This window comes from Pteronotus mesoamericanus, unplaced genomic scaffold (assembly GCF_021234165.1).
Source record: "Pteronotus mesoamericanus isolate MK-2021 breed Mesoamerican mustached bat unplaced genomic scaffold, CSHL_Meso_final scaffold_476, whole genome shotgun sequence".
NCBI classification, from domain to species: Eukaryota; Metazoa; Chordata; class Mammalia; order Chiroptera; family Mormoopidae; genus Pteronotus; species Pteronotus mesoamericanus.
The window spans coordinates 912580-931331 of NW_026555318.1; the positions used below are offsets into that span (position 1 = coordinate 912580).

General features: G+C 53.7%; 1 protein-coding gene across 2 annotated transcripts in view; it reads left to right on the plus strand.

Moving 5' to 3' along the window:
- Positions 1-18752, plus strand: part of ACLY (ATP citrate lyase) — a 39265-nt gene that overhangs the window by 8775 nt on the left and 11738 nt on the right. Inside the window, exons 6-20 of one of the 2 annotated variants that reach the window (XM_054593869.1) lie at positions 183-262; positions 1317-1447; positions 2222-2340; positions 3188-3324; positions 3990-4051; positions 5423-5540; positions 7374-7528; positions 8003-8093; positions 9166-9195; positions 12350-12491; positions 12780-12948; positions 14699-14803; positions 15574-15770; positions 17678-17759; positions 18401-18511. In XM_054593869.1, coding sequence (XP_054449844.1) covers positions 183-262; positions 1317-1447; positions 2222-2340; positions 3188-3324; positions 3990-4051; positions 5423-5540; positions 7374-7528; positions 8003-8093; positions 9166-9195; positions 12350-12491; positions 12780-12948; positions 14699-14803; positions 15574-15770; positions 17678-17759; positions 18401-18511 — 1729 coding nt within the window. The remainder of the gene's footprint in view (positions 1-182; positions 263-1316; positions 1448-2221; positions 2341-3187; positions 3325-3989; positions 4052-5422; positions 5541-7373; positions 7529-8002; positions 8094-9165; positions 9196-12349; positions 12492-12779; positions 12949-14698; positions 14804-15573; positions 15771-17677; positions 17760-18400; positions 18512-18752) is intronic. The other variant, XM_054593870.1, reaches the window with a different exon arrangement.

Sequence of the window (18752 nt, forward strand, 5' to 3'; positions counted from 1 at the left end):
CTGCCTGACAGCTCTGTTCCGCCTCAGTGGCTGAAGGGTGGTGCCCAGGGAGCAGGCCTGGCGGAGGAAAGGGGCAGGGGGTGTCACAGGATGTCAGGATGCAGGAAGAGGAGCTGTCAGGGGCGGTCGCGTTGCTGCCGAGCGTGCTCACTGATGGGCTGTCTCTCTCCCTTCCCCCTTAGAATCCTGGCCAGCTTTATCTCTGGCCTCTTCAATTTCTACGAGGATCTCTACTTCACGTACCTCGAGATCAACCCCTTGGGTAACTGGCTCTGCAGGGGTGGGATGGGGCATGGGTCCGTCGCAGCGGGGTGCCAGCGCCTGCAGGGACCTGGCATTGGCCAGCAGGGACCAGGCTTCTGTTCGCGGAGCGCACAGCAGGCAGGCGTGCGTGTGCTCCCTGAGGGCAGGCCTCTGTTCTGAGCTCTCAGGAGACATGAGGAGGCCTCGTCACCCACTCCAGCTTCTTCCTGTGGCCTTAACTCGTTTTGCGATGGGAAGTCCTGTGTGCTCGGTGGCTGTTCCTGCTGGGGGTTGCACTGCTCACCCAGGAGCGGGGCTGCCTCTGTGCTGGTCTGACCCTTTAGGCCTCCTTTCCTCCTTGTGCCCTCAGAGGCCCCTTCGGAAGTTGGTCAGTCATTGATCCCCAAGGTCAGGAAGCTTTGGCCCAAGCCTCTCAGGCAGGGAAGGAGGGAGGTGGTGTGATGCAGCTCTGGCCAGGGCTTCTCAGGGCAAAGTCCTAGCTCCAGATCCAGCTGGGCATACAGCCCCTCCGATGGACCAGATGGCTCTGTGCTAACTTAATTAGCTAAATGGCTCCGGGGGAGAGGGAAGATAGACGCCCAGGGAGGCGGCAGTAACAGCCCTGCCGGCAGGGCCCGGGGCACCCCCGCAGCTTCCCAGCTTCCCTGTTCATCACCTGACCGGGAGGCTTCCCCCCCGCCTGTATCTTTAAACATTTCTTTTTTAATGGCAGGACCATGGATGGGTAAATGGGTAGATATTTAAGGCACATTGTGTAGCCTTTTAGGAAAAATATTTAAAAAATTGCCATAGCAACTAAAACAGACTTGCTTATCACGTTACCTATAGGTCAGGGAGGGGGAAACTGGCCTTATAAGGGTTTGTTGTTCTTTTGATGGGGGGAAGCTGTGCCTCCGTCAGAGTTATCTTGGTTTCTTGCTCAGCGAGGAAGTCATTAGGCCTGGGTGGGACCCGACCCCCCGGGAGTGGTGTGGGGGAGTCTGCGGAGGGGTTGGAGGGTGATGGTCACTTCTGCCTCGTGCGGGTGTCTGACGGCCTCTGCCTTCCTGCAGTTGTGACCAAAGATGGCGTCTATGTCCTTGACTTGGCGGCCAAGGTGGATGCCACTGCGGACTACATCTGCAAAGTGAAGTGGGGCGACATAGAGTTTCCTCCCCCCTTTGGGCGGGAGGCGTATCCGGAGGTGAGACTGGCTTGGGGAGGAGATGGGGGGTGATGGGGGTGGGGAGGGCGACGGCCTCAGATGAGCAATTGGCCCCCTTGTGGGCGGTATATTTGGCACGGAAAGGAAGGTCGAGAACCATTTAATTTTCTTAAAACCCCAAGGGGGGGTGGGGGTAGGAGTCAGCCAAGCCTCTGAATCCCGGCCAGAAATCCTTTTAGACTTCTCTCAATCAACCTCCCTGGGCTCTTAACTTGATTTGTTGCTTCTTGATCATTCCGAGTAGCACCCCTAATCTGTCAGGCAGGTAGTTCTGTCTGCCACTTGCTGAGAATTTTAATTGCTCCTTCCCACCCCATGCTCTCTGAGGTCCTCAGAGCAGAATCAGGTCTGTACAACGTGACGTGACGTAACCCAGGCCGAGGGAAGTGGGGGTGGGGCCTGGGGAGGGGAGAGCGTTGCCTGATGTAGGCGACAGACGCTGGGAGTCGGGGCCGTTGAAGAAGCAGTGATATGGCAAGACTTGGGCGGAGGGCCAAGAACTCGAAGTCAGAAATGAGTTGGGAAATTTGTCTCCAGCTGGTGACAGTGGTAATGGGCAGCTTAGGTACTTGGGAACGCCATCATGTTTTGTCCCAGGCACATAGGGTCCTGCACAGCCTCCCTTCCCTGGCCCCCTTAAAGCACCTGAGGACCTCTCCATGGGTCTCCAGGGAAAGAGGGGAGGGGTCCGAGGGACCCTGGTGAAAGAGGCTGCCTCCAGGGCCCACCTGTTGTTTGTTGTCTGGTCCCCAGGAAGCTTACATTGCAGACCTAGATGCCAAAAGTGGGGCAAGCCTGAAGCTGACCTTGCTGAACCCCAGAGGGAGGATCTGGACCATGGTGGCCGGAGGTGGTGCCTCTGTCGTGTACAGGTGACTGAGGGGGCTGCTGACGGGGGTGCCACTGAGGTCCACAGGTGCACGGCCTGGATCAAGCGCCTCACCTCTGGGGGTCTCTAGCTTCCTGCCGTGGTGCAGAGCAGGCATGGCGCAGGATGCCGGAGGGGTCTGGGCACCTTCCTGTTCACTTCCGAGTAAAGTTATTTTGATGAGTTTTAGTTTTTGGAATTGGTGTTAGGGGTTCCGTATGAAGGTACAGCAAATACAGAAAATGAACCAGAAAGTGAATGTTGCTGTATCCCCATGCCTCCCCCACCAGGTCACCGTGGTACACACGTTGCTATACTTCTACGCGTTTTAGCGCCTGTGGAAGTGTGCATCCTTTTACACTTCATAGAGATACTGGGATCCTAGCCTGCACTCCTTGTGGTAATGGGTGGTTTTCCACCCGAAGCCCAGGAGACATCCGCTCCTTGCTAGGCCTGTGGTGGGCCAGCCACGTTCCCTCCGTGCCTGGCCAGGCCTCTGTCCGCTGCAGTGGTTCTCCTTCTCCACTGGGCAGCCTGGCAGAGACTCTGGGAATGTGCACTTTCTCTTCGTGTTGGGAGGCACCCTTTGTTCACCTCACCCACCATGCTTGGTCAGCTGGGGCCCACGGGGCAGCCCGGCACGGGCAGCGGCCACTGCCCAGGAGGGCCTGATGCAGCACTGTGACCCTTCGCTTGTGACTTGTGTGGGGCGTGGGGTCCGAGGCCTGAGAGTCCGTTCCCTAGTCTGACTCCAGGGCTTTGGGGGTGTCGGCATGTCCTCCCAGTCACCAGGCCGCCCCCCGCTGCTGCTCAAGTCAGAGCCAGCACTGACCTCTGTGTCTCCCTGGCAGTGACACCATCTGTGACCTGGGGGGTGTCAATGAGCTGGCAAACTACGGGGAGTACTCGGGCGCCCCCAGTGAGCAGCAGACCTACGACTATGCCAAGACGATCTTGTCCCTCATGACCCGCGAGAAACACCCAGACGGTGAGACGACCCACACTCCCTTCTCAGGATGGCCCAGTGCACTTCAGGGCGAGCAGGTTTGGGCTGGGAGGCCCCGAGGTTGTGGTCCTGGCCCTTCGCAGCCCAGGGCTAGGCATTTAACTTCAGGACCTCAGGTTCCCCTACTGTGTGGAGGGCAGTGACAGCATCTGTCAGATGGGGGGGCAGTCTCTGAGAGGATAAGGAGGTGACGTAAAGCCCTGTGAGCAGGGTGCAAGGGAGGAGGCGAGGCGCGTTCTCACTCTGACTGCTCCGCACTCAGTTCAGAGCGGCCTAGTTCGACATTTATTACCCGACTGCCATTGCAGTGTTGGGGACTATGCATACCAGTCACCCTAGCCTGAAGCCAGACAGAGCAAGGGTCCCACCAGATATATCAGAATCCAAGCTGGATTTCTGGGAGGCCATCTAGTAACTGTAGGGATTCTGTGCGTCGATTAACTACCTGCTTGGTAGTGTGGGGGATGGAGAGTGGAGCTGATAAGGCTGAGTCACCCAGAGAGATCGGCCTGCTTCCCTCACCTCCGCACTGATACCTCCTGACAGCTGGGGGACCCTCAGTCCCAGCAGAGAACCCTCAGTCGGCTTTAGGTGCTCAAGTCTACCTTTCTAACCCTGTTTTGGCTTCTCTCTTAATCCAAACCCAGGCAAGATCCTCATCATCGGAGGCAGCATCGCGAACTTCACCAACGTGGCCGCCACGTTCAAGGTAACCAGCTGCAGTGACCGTGCGGCCTCTGGGGAACGTGGGGGAATCAGGGAAGGGAGCTTCTCACAAACGAGGTTTAAGACAGGTGCACGTTCCCATATATTACCCAGTCCAGACAGAGCTCCCTCGCGAAGGAAGCTGAGAACCCTGGGGCAGATCTGGATCTGAAGTGTGGGGAGAGGGCGAAGTTCTGCCACCCCCCTGCTTCAGGACCAGTTTTTGGTCTCAGTGGACCCTCATTTTAAACCCTCCATGTGGGACTCTGGGTTCTCTGCAGCTCATAGTCTGTCTTCTCTCAGTCGTCAGCCCCTTCCCCAAAAGGTTCCCCAAAAGAATGCGGAAACCGTTCTCAGGACCTGGGGCCCCGTGCACTGAGCCGTGGGCACACGGTTTTACATGTGACTGCCAGTGAACGAGGATGGCAGAGCTGACATATTTCAAAGGCGTTCCCTTCGAGGCAGCCACCTCAGGAGGCCATTTATTATTCGCCACTGTCAGATGCTCACTGAAGCTCTTCATAGGAATGTGTCTTATCTGGTCCTTTCAAATAGAATTTGAGAATAATGAATAAATAAATGTCAGCCTTTAAAGTCTGAGCCCTCAAGAACTGGAGGACCAGGTCTCACCAGTCCTGCCTAAAATAGGGTGACCCTACTTGGACCTGATTCAGCAGACAAATCTGAAATGGGCCCAGTCTCGAAGCTTTGTTGTAACTTCCCAGCGACCCTATGGTAAAGCTAGCATTGGTGATGAGGGCTGGGTGTGTCTGGAACAGGAACTGTGTGCAGAGCCTTAGGTGACAGAAATTAGCCGCCTGACTCCGCCAACCAGCCCTGTGTCTGGAGAAACAAAATCGGAACACACCTGTACGTTCTCTCGCATTCCCAAAGTTGATCCTCATTGCGAGGGCTGCTCCCTGAAGCTTCTGAGGAAGCTTTTGTGGGACATGGATGTTGAAGTAGACTGTGCCTCGGTGCCTCTGAGGACTCTTGAGAAGGACCCCAGCGTAGATTTCCCCCCCTCGAATTGCAATGAGATAACAAGAGTGACTGGCTGGGACAAGAGAGAGACCAGAAACGCCTCAGTGACGTGGGAAGCCCCGCGCCGCACTCACTGAGGGGTGCCACTCCCAGGCACCCATGTCCCCTCTCAGCGCCTTTACAAGCGATCACACGCACAGGCCTTTGGGTAGCTCGTGCAGAGTCCAGTCCACATGTGTAAAATTCTTGGCGGCCGGGGCTTGCCTTGTTTCGTGAGAAGGAGGCCTTGTTATATATAAACCCTGTACGTTCGTTTACCATGGTTATACATCATTGATTATGGCCGCCTTATTTTTTTGTCACATGTCTCTTTGTCCTTTTGTGCTTTCAGGGCATCGTGAGAGCGATTCGAGATTACCAGGGCCCACTGAAGGAGCATGAGGTCACGGTCTTTGTCCGAAGAGGTGGCCCCAACTATCAGGAGGGCTTACGGGTGATGGGAGAAGTTGGTAAGATGGAGGCCTTTTCTCTCCCTCCCACCCCGAGTGTCACGGTCCGCTTCCTGGGGACACTTCTGGGCTCTTCTGCTCCCCTCTCTGGATGTGCAGCCTGCTTCCGCTTCCACTTTCTGTCCTCTGACATGGACCTGTCCTAAACTTCGGAGTGGGCAGGAAAGCATTTTCATTTGGCTAGTCATTTAACAGGTATTTGTGGAACACCTGGTCTCGTGCCAACCACTGGAGGTACAGCCACACACACAACACGTGACAGACAGCCAGGCCCTTGTGCAGTTAAGAACGTTGACTGTAATGCCAGGTCGCACTAAGTGCACAAAGGAAGATGAAGCAGGTGAAGGGATAGGCTGTGTGTGGGAGAGGATGGGGCAGTTTTAAGTGGGGCGATGAGAGACTGTTCGACTGAAAAGGTGACTTTTGGACAAAGACCTGGGGGAGAGGCGGGAGCACATCAGTGGTGACGCAAAGGAAGGGGCAAGTTCCAGGCCCCTGAGGTGGCAGTAGGCCAGTGTGTGCAGGCCCCCGGGGGTGGCCCTGGCAGGGGCTGAGGGAGCAGGGGCGGGGTGTGGGAGGTGGCCAGCGCTGATGTGTGGGGCTCGTCCAGGACCCTGGGTCGGCAGCCATGGGAGACCTGGCTGGAGGAGGGACCCGATTTGCCTTAGATATGAAGGGTTATTTTAGCTGCTGGGCGCACAGCGGACCAGAGGGCAGCGAGGGCAAAAGCGGGGAGCACTCGTAAGAGGCGGCAGCAGAGTCCAGGACAGTGCTGGCCTGGGTGCGGGGGGGCGAGGGCAGGGCTCTGGTGGACAGGCGAGCAGGTGGACGAGAGGCTGTGGCACGTTTTGGTTTCTTTTCTCCCTCCTGCGTTTTGAGTGGCTTCTGCAGGTTCACAAGAGATCGGACTCAGAGCTTTCAAGAAATTAGGGACCACAGTCAGGACTAACATCAGGACTCCCTAAACTGATCAGATTGAACATTCAATACACGAACGTTGTCACCAGCAGCTTTGGCCTTGAGCAAAACGCAGTCCCCGCTGCTAAGAGCAGCCACCTGTGGAGCAGGGGTTAGTGTGAGATGCCAGTCGGGCAGCAGGCGTAAGGCGCCTGTGCTCAGTGAGTGTGTTCTCTGATCAGAGAGACAAAACCTTTTCATTTTCCCATTTTTGCAAATCGGGTGTCCATGGCAAGCACCAGACTGACCTTTATCACATGAAGCACTGCCAAGTTCTCATTCCCCCCAAAATTGAGTGCCTGCCGCGGGCCCGGCCTGGGGTGCAGTGCAGTGAATGTCACTCAGTCATGGTTGGACCCTTAAACAGGTAAACTGCTCTTGGAGCAAGATGCTGTCAGACAGGGCTCTACGCGGGGAAGCCAGCAGGGCAGTGTGGAGGAAAACAGCTGTCAAGGTCACTGGGAGGTGGCACTTGCGCTGAATGACGAGGACAGCTGGGTGAGACCTGGGCTGGGAGAGCTCCGAGTGGAGTGGGAGTGGGGCCGGCGCCGAGGAACAGGCCAGGCCAGGCCAGGCCAGGGAGGCCGAAGGGTGCGGTCGAGGGGGTCGGAAAGCAGGGTCCAGGCTGTGAGCAGGAGGGGTGTGGACTAATGATGCTTCTAGGTCACCTGAGAGTATCAGCAAAGCTATTTCTTGCTCTTCTTATCAGCAGATTTGTTTGGTGATGATGATGCGGCAGCTGACTTGTCTTGGGTAATTGGTCTTGCACAGGAAGTACCAGGCATCAGGCAGGACCCTAAAGGACCTTTGCAGAGTCATGTGGACTCGGGCACTTATTTGAAGGCTCGAATGATGGACTCTTTCCCTCCTCCGCAGGGAAGACCACTGGGATCCCCATCCACGTGTTTGGCACCGAGACTCACATGACGGCCATTGTGGGCATGGCCCTGGGCCACCGGCCCATCCCCAATCAGCCACCCACAGCCGCCCACACCGCGAACTTCCTCCTCAACGCCAGTGGGAGCACATCGGTAGGTGTGGGCCTGTACCTTCCGGTCTGCTGTGCCATCTTCGCCTGCCCCTCATCCCCCACCCCACCCAGGACATGGTGCCGCTCTGCCCTCCCTAGGCATTGGAGGGGATGCGGGGGGAAGTGGTACACGGTTGGTTTCAAGATCTCTGCCAATTTTTTTCTGTGCCAGTCAAGCTGGAATAACAGAAAGACCAGGGTTTTTGAAATCAAACCTGACTTCAAATCCTGCCGAAGGAAGAACCTTGGCAGTTAATGTACCTGCTCAGAGCCTCAGTTTGCTCACCTGGAGCTTGGAGACAATACTACTTCCTGTCTCAGCAGGTGGTTAGAATAGTGCTTTTGGAAGCAGCTTGCAAAGAACAGTGCTGTACTTAGTTCTTGTTACCTGGTTTCTTTGGGGCCTCAAGAACCAGTGGCTTTTGTTTCCAGCTGCTCCCTGTGACTTTGACTCTCTCTCTCTGTCTCACCTCAGACTCCAGCCCCCAGCAGGACTGCGTCTTTTTCTGAGTCCAGGGCTGATGAGGTGGCACCTGCGAAGAAGGCCAAGCCCGCTGTGCCTCAAGGTAACTTCCAGGGGTTTCAGGCCCTCCCTGTCTCCCTTTCCTTCCCGGGCTTCACTGGTCTAGCAAAGGTGATGGAAGGTGTTTGGGCTTCGCTGTGAGAGCGGGCATGGTGCGTGGGATGGGAACAGACATGAGGACACACTGATCCTTCCCTGTGGGCTCTCCCGGTACTGAGACCCAGCTGCGCCCGGGTCATCTCACTCCCTGCCTTCTTCTCTTCTACCCCCGGCCTCCTGGGGGCGCGTGTGAGCCGGGCAGGGAGGTTGCGGAGGAAACAGGGTTACAGAAATCCAGGAGATGGGTAGGTCTCCCAGACCCTCCTCCTGCGTGGAGGGCAGGTGAGCTCCGGTGTAGCCGAAGTTCCTGCCCACCCCTTTGTCCTGGGGCTCCTACAGAGACTCTCCCGTCTGTGAGCCTGCCATGAGGACACGCGCTGTCTGCCAGCCCGCTTGTTCTTTGCCGCCTCTGCCTCTCCCTCTGATTCGTCAGAGATGTGACCTCTGCCGGCCAGCCCTGGCAGCCAGCGTTCAGGAACCGGCTTGAGTCACTGCTCGGCTGGTGTGGCCTACGCATCCTCTTCCTGGTACAGACAGAATGGGCCTAAGGCGTTTTGTAAAATAGTGACACTGGCTCAGGCACCGGAGTTGAAAGTCACTGCCTTGTAGTCTCTAAGCCCACAGCACAGAATGACAAGTCCAACCTACGTCAGCCTAATCACTGTGTACTTTGTAGACAAGGGTTGGCGTTAAGAGCCTGGGACCTGGCCAGCTGTTCCGTCAGAGGCTGGGGGCAGATCGGCGTTCAGTGTGCCCTCCAAGCCTTCGTGTTCCTCCCGCCCCTCTCTGCCCACTTTGGGCCTTTGCTCTTTCTCGCTTTTGCTCTACCGATCGGTGCTCTCTTCTCTCTGACTGGCTCGACTCCTGTCTATCGTGGAATAGACGAGAGACGGTGAGGGTAGCAGCCGTGCCAGGCTTGTCCACGGGACCCTTCCCTGTTCCCACCCTCTCCCTCCAAAGCCTCCAGCCGTCACTCCAGTAGGTCACTCAGTTGCCTTGGTCATTTTCTTTGACAGATTCAGTCCCAAGTCCAAGATCCCTGCAAGGTAGGACGCCCCTGCCCCTCCCAAATCCGCGTGTGGCTTGTTGGTGGGTTTCAGTCTTATGGATACCTTCGTTTCCCCCTCCCCAGTGGGTTGCAGTGTTGTCTGGTATATTTTGTCCCTGCCTTGGTGTGGCCTTGTTCCCAAGTCCTTGTCTTCGCTCCCCCTCCCTTCCCACTCCTGCTTAATTCAAGCCCCCACTCAGTGCTCTCCTGGCCACGTGGCTGCCTTTGGCTCCAAACGTGGGGGTGAAGGGGTGAAGGGCCAGGCCCACGGCCTTGGAGAGGGGAGCGATGCTGAGGAGGGAGGGTCCTCCTGGGAAGGAGGGAGCCCTCGAAACTGAAGGGGAAGTGGCAGGGCACAGTGGGTGAGGGAGCGAGCTGTGGACCACCCGATTGTCATCTACATCTCCTGATGGCTTCGTCTGCTATTTCACCCACTGTGGCCTCGCCACTGCTGGCTTTGTCCCAGAGCTCCTGACACCAGGGACGAGCTCCGATGGCTCTGGGGTTTGGGTGGGAGGCGGGATAGAGAAGGAGAGAGACAGAAACCTGGAAAGGGGCACAGCAGAAGGGGTCTGGGCTTTGGTGTCAGGCCATTGTTCAGGGCAGACATTTTGGGTGCATCCTCACACGCAGAACACGCCCATTCATCTTTTCAAAGCTTCAGGGCTCTGACTTACTGACATTCACAGCGTGGGAGATTTCACCCTGGGGGAGGGGAGTCTTCTGACGAAATTTGACCCCTTTCTTGCCCAGGGGAGGGGAAGGAACCACTAGGCAGCATTGCTTATATCCCCTCAGAAAGGCCAGGAGTGCAGCTCCCAGACTATGTGGCAAGATTCGTTGCTTCCTAAAAGGTGTGACCTGAGGCTGAGCCCGGTGCAGAGAGAGCAGGGGCCTCTGCGGTTCTTAGAGGGCCCTTCCGCCCCGGCGGAGGGGTTTATGCTGACTGCCAGGCCCCAGCTGTGCTGAGAAGTGGGTGGGGATAAGCTTTTACCAGAATGGGGCCCCCGCCCTCTGCGGGTTTGGAGGAGGAGCCTAGTGGGGGGCTCTGCACCCCCGAGCAGGGCTGCTCTCGGCGGGCCTCCTCTCTGCCAGTGGGCTGAGGGCGGCCCCCATTGGCCTTGGCTCCTCTGTATTGGAGGAGGTGAACACTCTGGTCCTGCCCCTTTCATCCTGGAGGTGCAAGTGGAGGCTGCAGGCTTTGTTCTGGTTTCTGTATCCTCTTTGGTGGACTGATGCGTGTCTACGTGCAGGTCGCAGGCTGACTCTGGTGTAGGCTCCCCGCGGATGGGGAGTGGCTGGGCTTGTATTCCTCCTCCGCTCTTGCACAACTGAGCTGTAATCCTGGCTCAGACGCTAGATGACCTGGGATCTCAGTCATTTGGCTAGTCTGGGTTTCGATGTCCTAGGATTGGAAAGTGAGGGCACTTGCTTAGGTGGCTTCCCTCGTTCCATGATCTCATGTCTCGTCAGAGCCCAGATGGGTCCGGTGACAGTAAATCCTGGGTGTTTGCAACATCAGGAGCCTGTGTCACGAGAAGCTTACTGCTGTGATGGAAGAGGCGGTCCTGTGGGGATAAGCCTGTCTGCCTTGGGAAAGTGATCTCCTAAATTCATTTAGTCAGACCTTGAACTCGGTTAGCCAAGTCTGTGTCAGTACAGTAGGTTAATTAATGCCAGATGCCACTGAGCTTGGTGCACTGTTTTCCCCCAGGAGCTGAGAATCTCCCCTGAGATCTACTTTCCTCCCTGGGACTTGCAGGGAAGGGAGGGTGAGGTCACCTGCCTGCAGGGTGGTGAAGGAGCCTTTCCCTTGAAGGCTGAGGGCTCCACTGCTGCCAGATGTTTTTGATCCTTTCTTTTGCCCCTTACCCCTTTCCCGCTGGCTGGAGGGCCCACCCAAGCGCATTGTTCTGAGCAGGAAAGAGCCACCTGGTTGAGGGAGGAGGATGGGAAGAGCAGGCAGCGTGCTGCTCCAGCCTGGCCCGTGCCAGAGCTTGGGCCGGGACCTCAGTTAAAGATTAGCCGCGCAAACCTTTTCACGGGACCTGCTGACCTAGAATCCTGAGGATTCAGATCCTGACCTGAGGTGGCTTATGTCCAGATTTCAACAGGTGATAAGGATTGTTGGAGAGTTGTAACTGGGGGAGACCCCCCAAAAAACCAGAACTTATTTATAAAAAATTGTGTATTCTTACATGTTTAAACTTCAGTCACCTTCAAAGTGCTCTCCATTTGATGCAAAACACCTCTTGAGACATTTTTCCACTCCTCAAAACAGTTCTTGAACTCATTGATTTTGATGCCTTTTAGAGTGTTTCTGCCATTTCTTTATTTCATCTCTTCTACAACCACAAAACGTTTACCTTTGATGACATTTATCATCGAGGGAAGAAAAAAAAATTCATTTGGGCGGGATCAGGTGAATAGGGTGGGTAAGGCACAGGGGTCATGCTGTTTTTGGTCAAAAACTGCCAAATACTCAGAGCTGTGTGCGCAAGAACGTTTGTGAATCACCCACCATGAAATGGGTAAATGTGTTGAGTCTTCAAAAAGTAATTCACTGAGGCTGAACGCAGCCTCTCACAACAACGCCAGCTGGTACACTGATAGAGATGGGTTCCTGGAACACCACGTGGGGGGAAGCGTGTATTACAGGGGACCCACCCTCCAGAAGATAATTCCGTTTTGTCGGCGGGGGGCGGGGGATTTCTTCTCATTACAACATTCTGCAATCCTCAAAATTAGGAGACCTTATTTTTTTCCAGTGACTTTAAAAATATTTTATCAACTGCCCGTTGGCATGTAACCAGGAGGCTGATTACAAATTTGCCTTTCCTGTGAAATTGAAAAGACCCTTTTGGACCTGCTCTTGGCATAGGGAGTCCTTTCTCTGTTCGTTGCTGAGCTCTTTACTAGCCAGACGGATCTTCTGAGCTCTTTTTTACTTTCTGCCACCTCTTTCCAGAAGAAATTGAAGCACTTCTTCCCCAGGTTCTCAGAATTCCATCCTCTTAATGTCCCTTTGTGATTCTGATCCACCGCCCTCCCTGGACTTGGGACATGGAGGGGGTCCGGCAGGTAGCCCCTGCCCCTGCAAGTCTCACGGAGGTGTGTGTTCTGGGTGCACTTGCTGTGTCTTTGCCCACCAGGAAAGAGTGTCACCCTCTTCAGCCGCCATACCAAGGCCATTGTGTGGGGCATGCAGACCAGGGCTGTGCAAGGCATGCTCGACTTTGACTACGTCTGCTCCCGGGACGAGCCCTCGGTGGCTGCCATGGTCTACCCGTTCACGTAAGTCGCGTCACAGCGCAACCTAGGGAGGGAGCTGTGTCCTCTAGTCCCGTGCCTTCCCTCCCTAAGACTGAGCTGGGGGAGCAGCTAAATGATCCTTTTTGCTGGGGAAGCAACTGTCCCCCTCAGCCTGGGGTGAGCCCTATTCCTGAGGGCCTTTTCCAGTAGATGAAACCCTTTGAGAACAGAACCTTGCCTTTCCACCTTCTAGATGAAGCTCCTCCCCTTGACATCCTCCATCCCCAACCCGGACAGGTTGTCCTGACCCCTCCTTCGCCTTTCTCACAGTGGGGACCACAAGCAGAAGTTTTATTGGGGCCACAAGGAGATCCTGATCCCCGTCTTCAAGAACATGGCTGATGCCATGAAGAAACACCCAGAGGTAGACGTGCTGATCAACTTCGCCTCCCTTCGCTCTGCCTATGACAGTACCATCGAGACCATGAATTATGCACAGGTAGGTCGCTGGGCCCAGGGGCGGGAGAGGGTAGTGGGGAGAGCTCCTGAGGGGTGTCTCTGGTCACTGCCGCCTGGGACAAACGGCTAGGACTTGGGACTGATCGCTGATCTGAGTGAAATGGCTGGAGACACTTGATCTTCAGAAGGAGGGGCAGTAACCTAGGGCAGGCTGGCTGCTCACCTGGGCCAACAAAGGGTCAGTTCAGGGTCAGCTGCCCTCATCTCTCTGTGCTGTCTAAGCCTGGCTTTGAAAACAGAATCAAAAGTACTTCCTTTCTTATAAAATCACTACAAATTATAGGGAAAAAATGTAGTTACTGATAAATAAAAGGCAGAAAAAAATACCGCAAGCCCTGTTTCCCAAGAACACAGCTGCTACTTTTGAGCACTTTCTTATCCATACCATTTCCTGGATTAGACCAAATGGGATAATATTTTGCAGAACTATTTTTATAATCCATTCTCTTCAGTTACTCTTTCCACAGCAATAAATATTTATTGGTAGCTGCATTTTTGCTTTGTCAAGTCTGGTGTTGAGCATCGTGGAGTAATTTGCATATATCCTTAATTCCCCAGAACAAAGGTCTAGAAATCAAACAGCTGCGTCAGAATGAGCAGATTGTAAAGCTTTTGGTCCACCCTTCGCAGGCGCCCTCCGGAAAAGCTGTCCTGGGGCGAACTCCCGCCAGGAGGTTGGGCATGCCTGCTTCTCGGTGCCCTCGCCAGCACTGCATGTTTGGATTTTACAAACATCTATACCTGATAAATTGATAGGCGTTCTATTTAATTTTCATGCCTTTAATTAATAAGATGAGCTTTTAAAAACATTTATTGTCCATTTTCAGTCTATGACTTGGCCTCCCCTATATATATATATTTTTTTTCCTACTGAGGTGTTTGTCTTCTTTGTTACTGATTTGTTAAGACCCCCCGATAGAATAAGATACTGATTCATCTGTTTGGAATTATTGTCAGGTCCCGGACTGGCTTGGTTCAGCATTAGGCAGAAGATAAATTTGTTTGGATATCTAGATGAAGCAAAAACAAAAGCACACGTGCTAAAAATGAGCTGGGTTTTTCAGTCTGGATCAGAGGTTGGCAAACTGCAGCTCAAGGGCCAAGCTAGTCCTCCGCTTGTGTTTGTAAATGAAGTTTTGTTGGAACATAGCTACGCTCATCCATTTATGTATTGTCCATGGCTGTTGTCTGCTACAAAGGCAAAATTTAATCACCACAGAGCCCACATGATCAACAAAGCCTAGAGTTCTATTTGACCCTATAGAAAAGGCTTCCAGCCCCTGGAGCAGTCAGCGATGGCCCTCAATCCTTCCCACCCACTTCTCCCTCTGGCTTTCTCCCCAACCCACTTTCTGGCGTGACTGGAAGCAGCTCGTGTCTATCATGTACCGGCTCTGTCCTGTGGGGTCAGAGTCAGAGACTCAGGGCACCGCGGAGGAAGCCATAGATCGCTACTTTATGAGCAAGCAGGGAACAGGTGTCTGAGTCTTGGGGATTTTTGGATGGGAGAATATATCGCAGCTTTGACTGTAGCAGGTTTTCGGAAAATTTTTTGGAGGGTTGGTGCGATCAAGAGAGGAACAGAGACCTGTGGGAAGAAGTGGTGCGTGTTGTTAATATCACTGGGTCTACAGAGCCTGGACGTGGGAGGAGGGTCCTTGAATGGTTGCTGTGTCTTTGTCCCATCCGAGGTGAAAAGTTAACGGGGAAGCACCGCTCTTACCCTTTAGATCCGGACCATTGCCATCATAGCTGAAGGTATCCCTGAGGCCCTCACAAGGAAGCTGATCAAGAAGGCCGACCAGAAGGGCGTGACCATCATTGGACCTGCCACTGTGAGTGACCCCTCCAGAAAGCAAGCCTTTTAAGTTCAAGTCCCTTTTACGAAGTTCTGGGCCCTCAGGAACCTCACTTGTTGATTCTTCTGTCTGTCTCCGAAGTTGAAAGGATTTAGGGAGTACCTCTTGCAAGTCAGTCCGTCCATTTTCGGTTAGTTTTTTTTAAAGAGCTTCCTCTCCAGTCCATATCACCTTTATAGTTTCAAGGGGCTATCTTGTTTCTTAAGTGTTTGTCTACTCTCATACAACCATCGCATAGTCTTTGATTATTCCTTTAACTGTAAACCAAAGGAAAAAACAAAACCTCTACCTGGAGGCTTTATTTTTGACCTTAAGGTCTTCATATAAGGAGAAATTGCTCTGTGACTATCTTACTGTTTTTACGTAGTTGTTTCGTTGGAATTGATGTAAAGTCAAGACAAAAGGACCTCGCACCTCAGAGGCAGTGGGTGGTTTAGGACAGGCACACACCTGTGTTAGACACCTGGACTGGGCGTTGTCACTCTTGTAGAGCAAAGAAGGTGACATACTCCAAGTACACCTATCGGTTAAGGCTTTCTTTTTTCTGTGTCATGTCTCTTGAGGGAGAGAAGAGATTCTTCTTGAGCAGGAAACCCAGTGTGCGGGTGTTAGGTCTCTTGGCCATTTCTTCCCCAGCCTGGCCAGAGTGGGATGGGCTGGTGATCCAGGGCTTGGCGAGTGCTCTGAGCCCTGTGGTCAGTCCGGAGCTCTCCCTCCCTCCTTGACCACTGTTTCTCCCCCTGCAGGTGGGAGGCATCAAGCCCGGGTGCTTTAAGATCGGGAATACAGGTGGAATGTTGGACAACATCCTGGCCTCCAAGCTGTACCGTCCTGGCAGTGTGGCCTATGTGTCGCGTTCTGGGGGCATGTCCAATGAGCTCAACAATATCATCTCTAGGACCACGGATGGCGTCTATGAGGGCGTGGCCATTGGTGGAGACAGGTGATCAGCTGAGGGCCAAGGGGACCTCCCATACTGCTTGCTGCTCCTGCTTCCTGCTGGCATATAACAATGTTTCTTTTTCTTTCTTGGTTTTTTTTTTTTTTTTTGGTCTTGTTTGTTTTTCCAGTTGCAAGTTGACATTCAATATTATCTTAGTTTCAGGTAGGAATGTTATCTAAAGTCCATAAAATGGGGCATATCCACTCTTGTCTCAGGACCAACATGGGCATAAAGATCAGAAAATATAGGAAAAGGGGTTTTAAAAGGCATTTGGGCCTGCGGGGTAGTTCTGTTTATTGTCTGAGGTGGCCATAGGGAGGCAGCAGAGTGCTGTGAGTAGCAAGACCAATTTTGAACTAAGACCAAAGGGGTTCAAATCCCAGTTTCCCTGGACAGGTTACTTACCCTGCACCCCAAGACTTCCATCCTCAATGGGCATAATAATAGTGCCCACTTAATGGAGTTGGTGGGAGGATTAAATGAGGTTACATATTCTAAAGTGGCTAACATGGGCTGGCACTTAATACGTACTCAGTAAGTGTTCAGTTTTGTAGCTAATAATACAGAAAGGAAAAAACACTATTCCTGTGCTCTGCTACTATCACATTCACATTTCTGGCCACTGACCCAGAAGTTCCCACCCCTGTATTCCAGGATTTTTATGGAGGCTTCAACATGGAGCTCTGATCTCTTACTACTAATTCAGCCTTCAGCCCCGCTTCCCTCTCTGGAGGATGGGGGTGGGGCTGAAAGTGCCACACCTCTGGTCATGGCCTCGTCTTTCTGGTGACCAGCCCCCATCCAGGGGCTACACAGGAGCCCTCCAAGAGTTGCCTCATTAGAATAGAAGATACTTCCATCACCTGGGAAATTCCAAGGGATTTAGGAGCTTCTCTCATTACTTGGGAAGTTAAAGTGTCTTAGGAGCCCAGTGTCAGGAACCAGGGTCAAAGATCAAACCCTAGCACAAAAGAGGCTCCCAGCATGTCCAGCACTCAGGAGAGATCCCAAGGGTTCTACGAGGTCTGTGTCAGGAACGAAGGACAGAGAGCGCTGTGTGTATTTCTTATTTTACGCAGCGCCATTTTTGTCGTTGGGAACAATGATCAGCAGTCCTCAGTGCCCTCCTAAACGTTGGCCCATTGCCGGCTGTCACTACTACTGTCCCCGCTGTTACTTTTGGCTCAGGACAGAAAGCTGTTGGGAGACTGAGTCACCTCGTCAGTCTCCCCAGCTCTCCTGCTCGTCTCAGGTGGAACACCTGGCTGAGGAAGGACACCCGCCCCGTTCCGTAGGGGGGCAGCCAACCCTTGATCCTCAAGGTCGCAGTCAACTGAAGGCAGGCCCGAGGCCAGAAGGGGCTTATCCACTGGCTGGCCAGGTGGCTCTTCTCCATGACCTTTCCGCAGGCTGCTTAGTGTCCTGGTGACTTGGCTTGGGGCTTCCCCCAGAGGGAGCAGTTCAAGAGAGAGTGCCAGAAAAGGCTGTTCTTTCTGTAACCGAGCCTTGGAAGTCAGTATCATAGAATGGCACTAGCCACGTTTTATTCATTAAAAGCTAATCATTAAATCCAACGCATATTCAAGAGGAGACGCATGAGGCTCCACCTTCTGAAAAGAATTTGTGGACATATTTTAAAACCACCACACATGTTCTCTCCAGGTATCTCTTCCCACCAAGCAAACCTCTCCGGGCTTATTAACTCCTCTTCCTTCCCTTCTCTTCCCTGTGCTCCATTTATTCCCTCCCCCAGCCCTCTCCCCACTACTCCTAAGGCATCCCTGGGCATCTACCCCCCAAGAAGCCCCCCAGCATTCTTAGCGCAAGCGTGCCTCCCACGCCCGCGCAGCTGAGCGCACTTTCCCGAGCCGTCTCCTGACCCCATGTGCACCCCCTGCTCTCACCAGGTACCCTGGCTCAACGTTTATGGATCACGTGTTACGTTACCAGGACACTCCAGGAGTCAAAATGATTGTGGTTCTTGGAGAGGTGAGTTACAGAAAAAAACTTTTTCATTTCCCTGGTTGCTGAAGTTATGTCTGATACCAGTTTTCTAAAAATGTGTGCATTTTGGTTACATATAACCTAAGGCGACCGTCCCTGCTGATCACACCCCCTTAGACTTTGGGACCTAGGGGTTGTCACCTTGAACGCTACTTTTTCCTTAAAAAAGGAGTTTTTGCCTCGTAGTGGCACAAGACATATTGGTGCCAATAAAAACTGGCCATGGTCTCTACCTTCTGGGTAGTGGATGGTTGGAGTAAAAAGTAAAAAGTGTGATGGTTTTTTTTTTTTTAAGTCTGGGAGAGTCCTTTAACCGTATCCGCCCCGCGGTTGTGCCCCTGATGGCTCCTGTCCTAAATCACCTTGCCCTTAGGTTCGGAAGGAGAGGCCCAGGGACTCTTCTAGGGCGCCTCCTGTCCCCTTACCCTTCTTCCTTGCATTTACTCTCAGTCTCCCAGGCTGTTTGGACCAGGCCTGTGTCCCCCCCCCGCGTTTTCTAGCCAGGTTGAGACTCTGGCTCGTGCCGGGTCTGGGACAGGTTTTCCTGCTGCAGCGCTGCTCTTGGAGCAACGCAGAGCCAGTGCCTGTGGCTCACGGGCTTGTTCTTGTTTCCTGTTCCTTGGCAGATAGGGGGCACGGAGGAGTATAAGATCTGCCGGGGCATCAAGGAGGGCCGCATCACCAAGCCCGTGGTCTGCTGGTGCATCGGGACCTGTGCCACCATGTTCTCCTCTGAGGTACGGCCGGCTCAGTCACTCCTGGCTGGGCAGTCGAACCGTCCGGATGGTTATCTCATAAGCCAGCTCCATCCATACACGTTTATTGCTTGCTTGGTTACTATGAGGTCTAGCTAGGAGCTTAAATGCAATGGGAAGAGACTGACTCAGCAGCAGATTAAGGTGAGAACCGGTCTCTGAGTCCCTATGTGGAGTGGGAACAAGCTGCTCTCTGGAGGAGCTGAGGAGGGAGAGGCTGGCT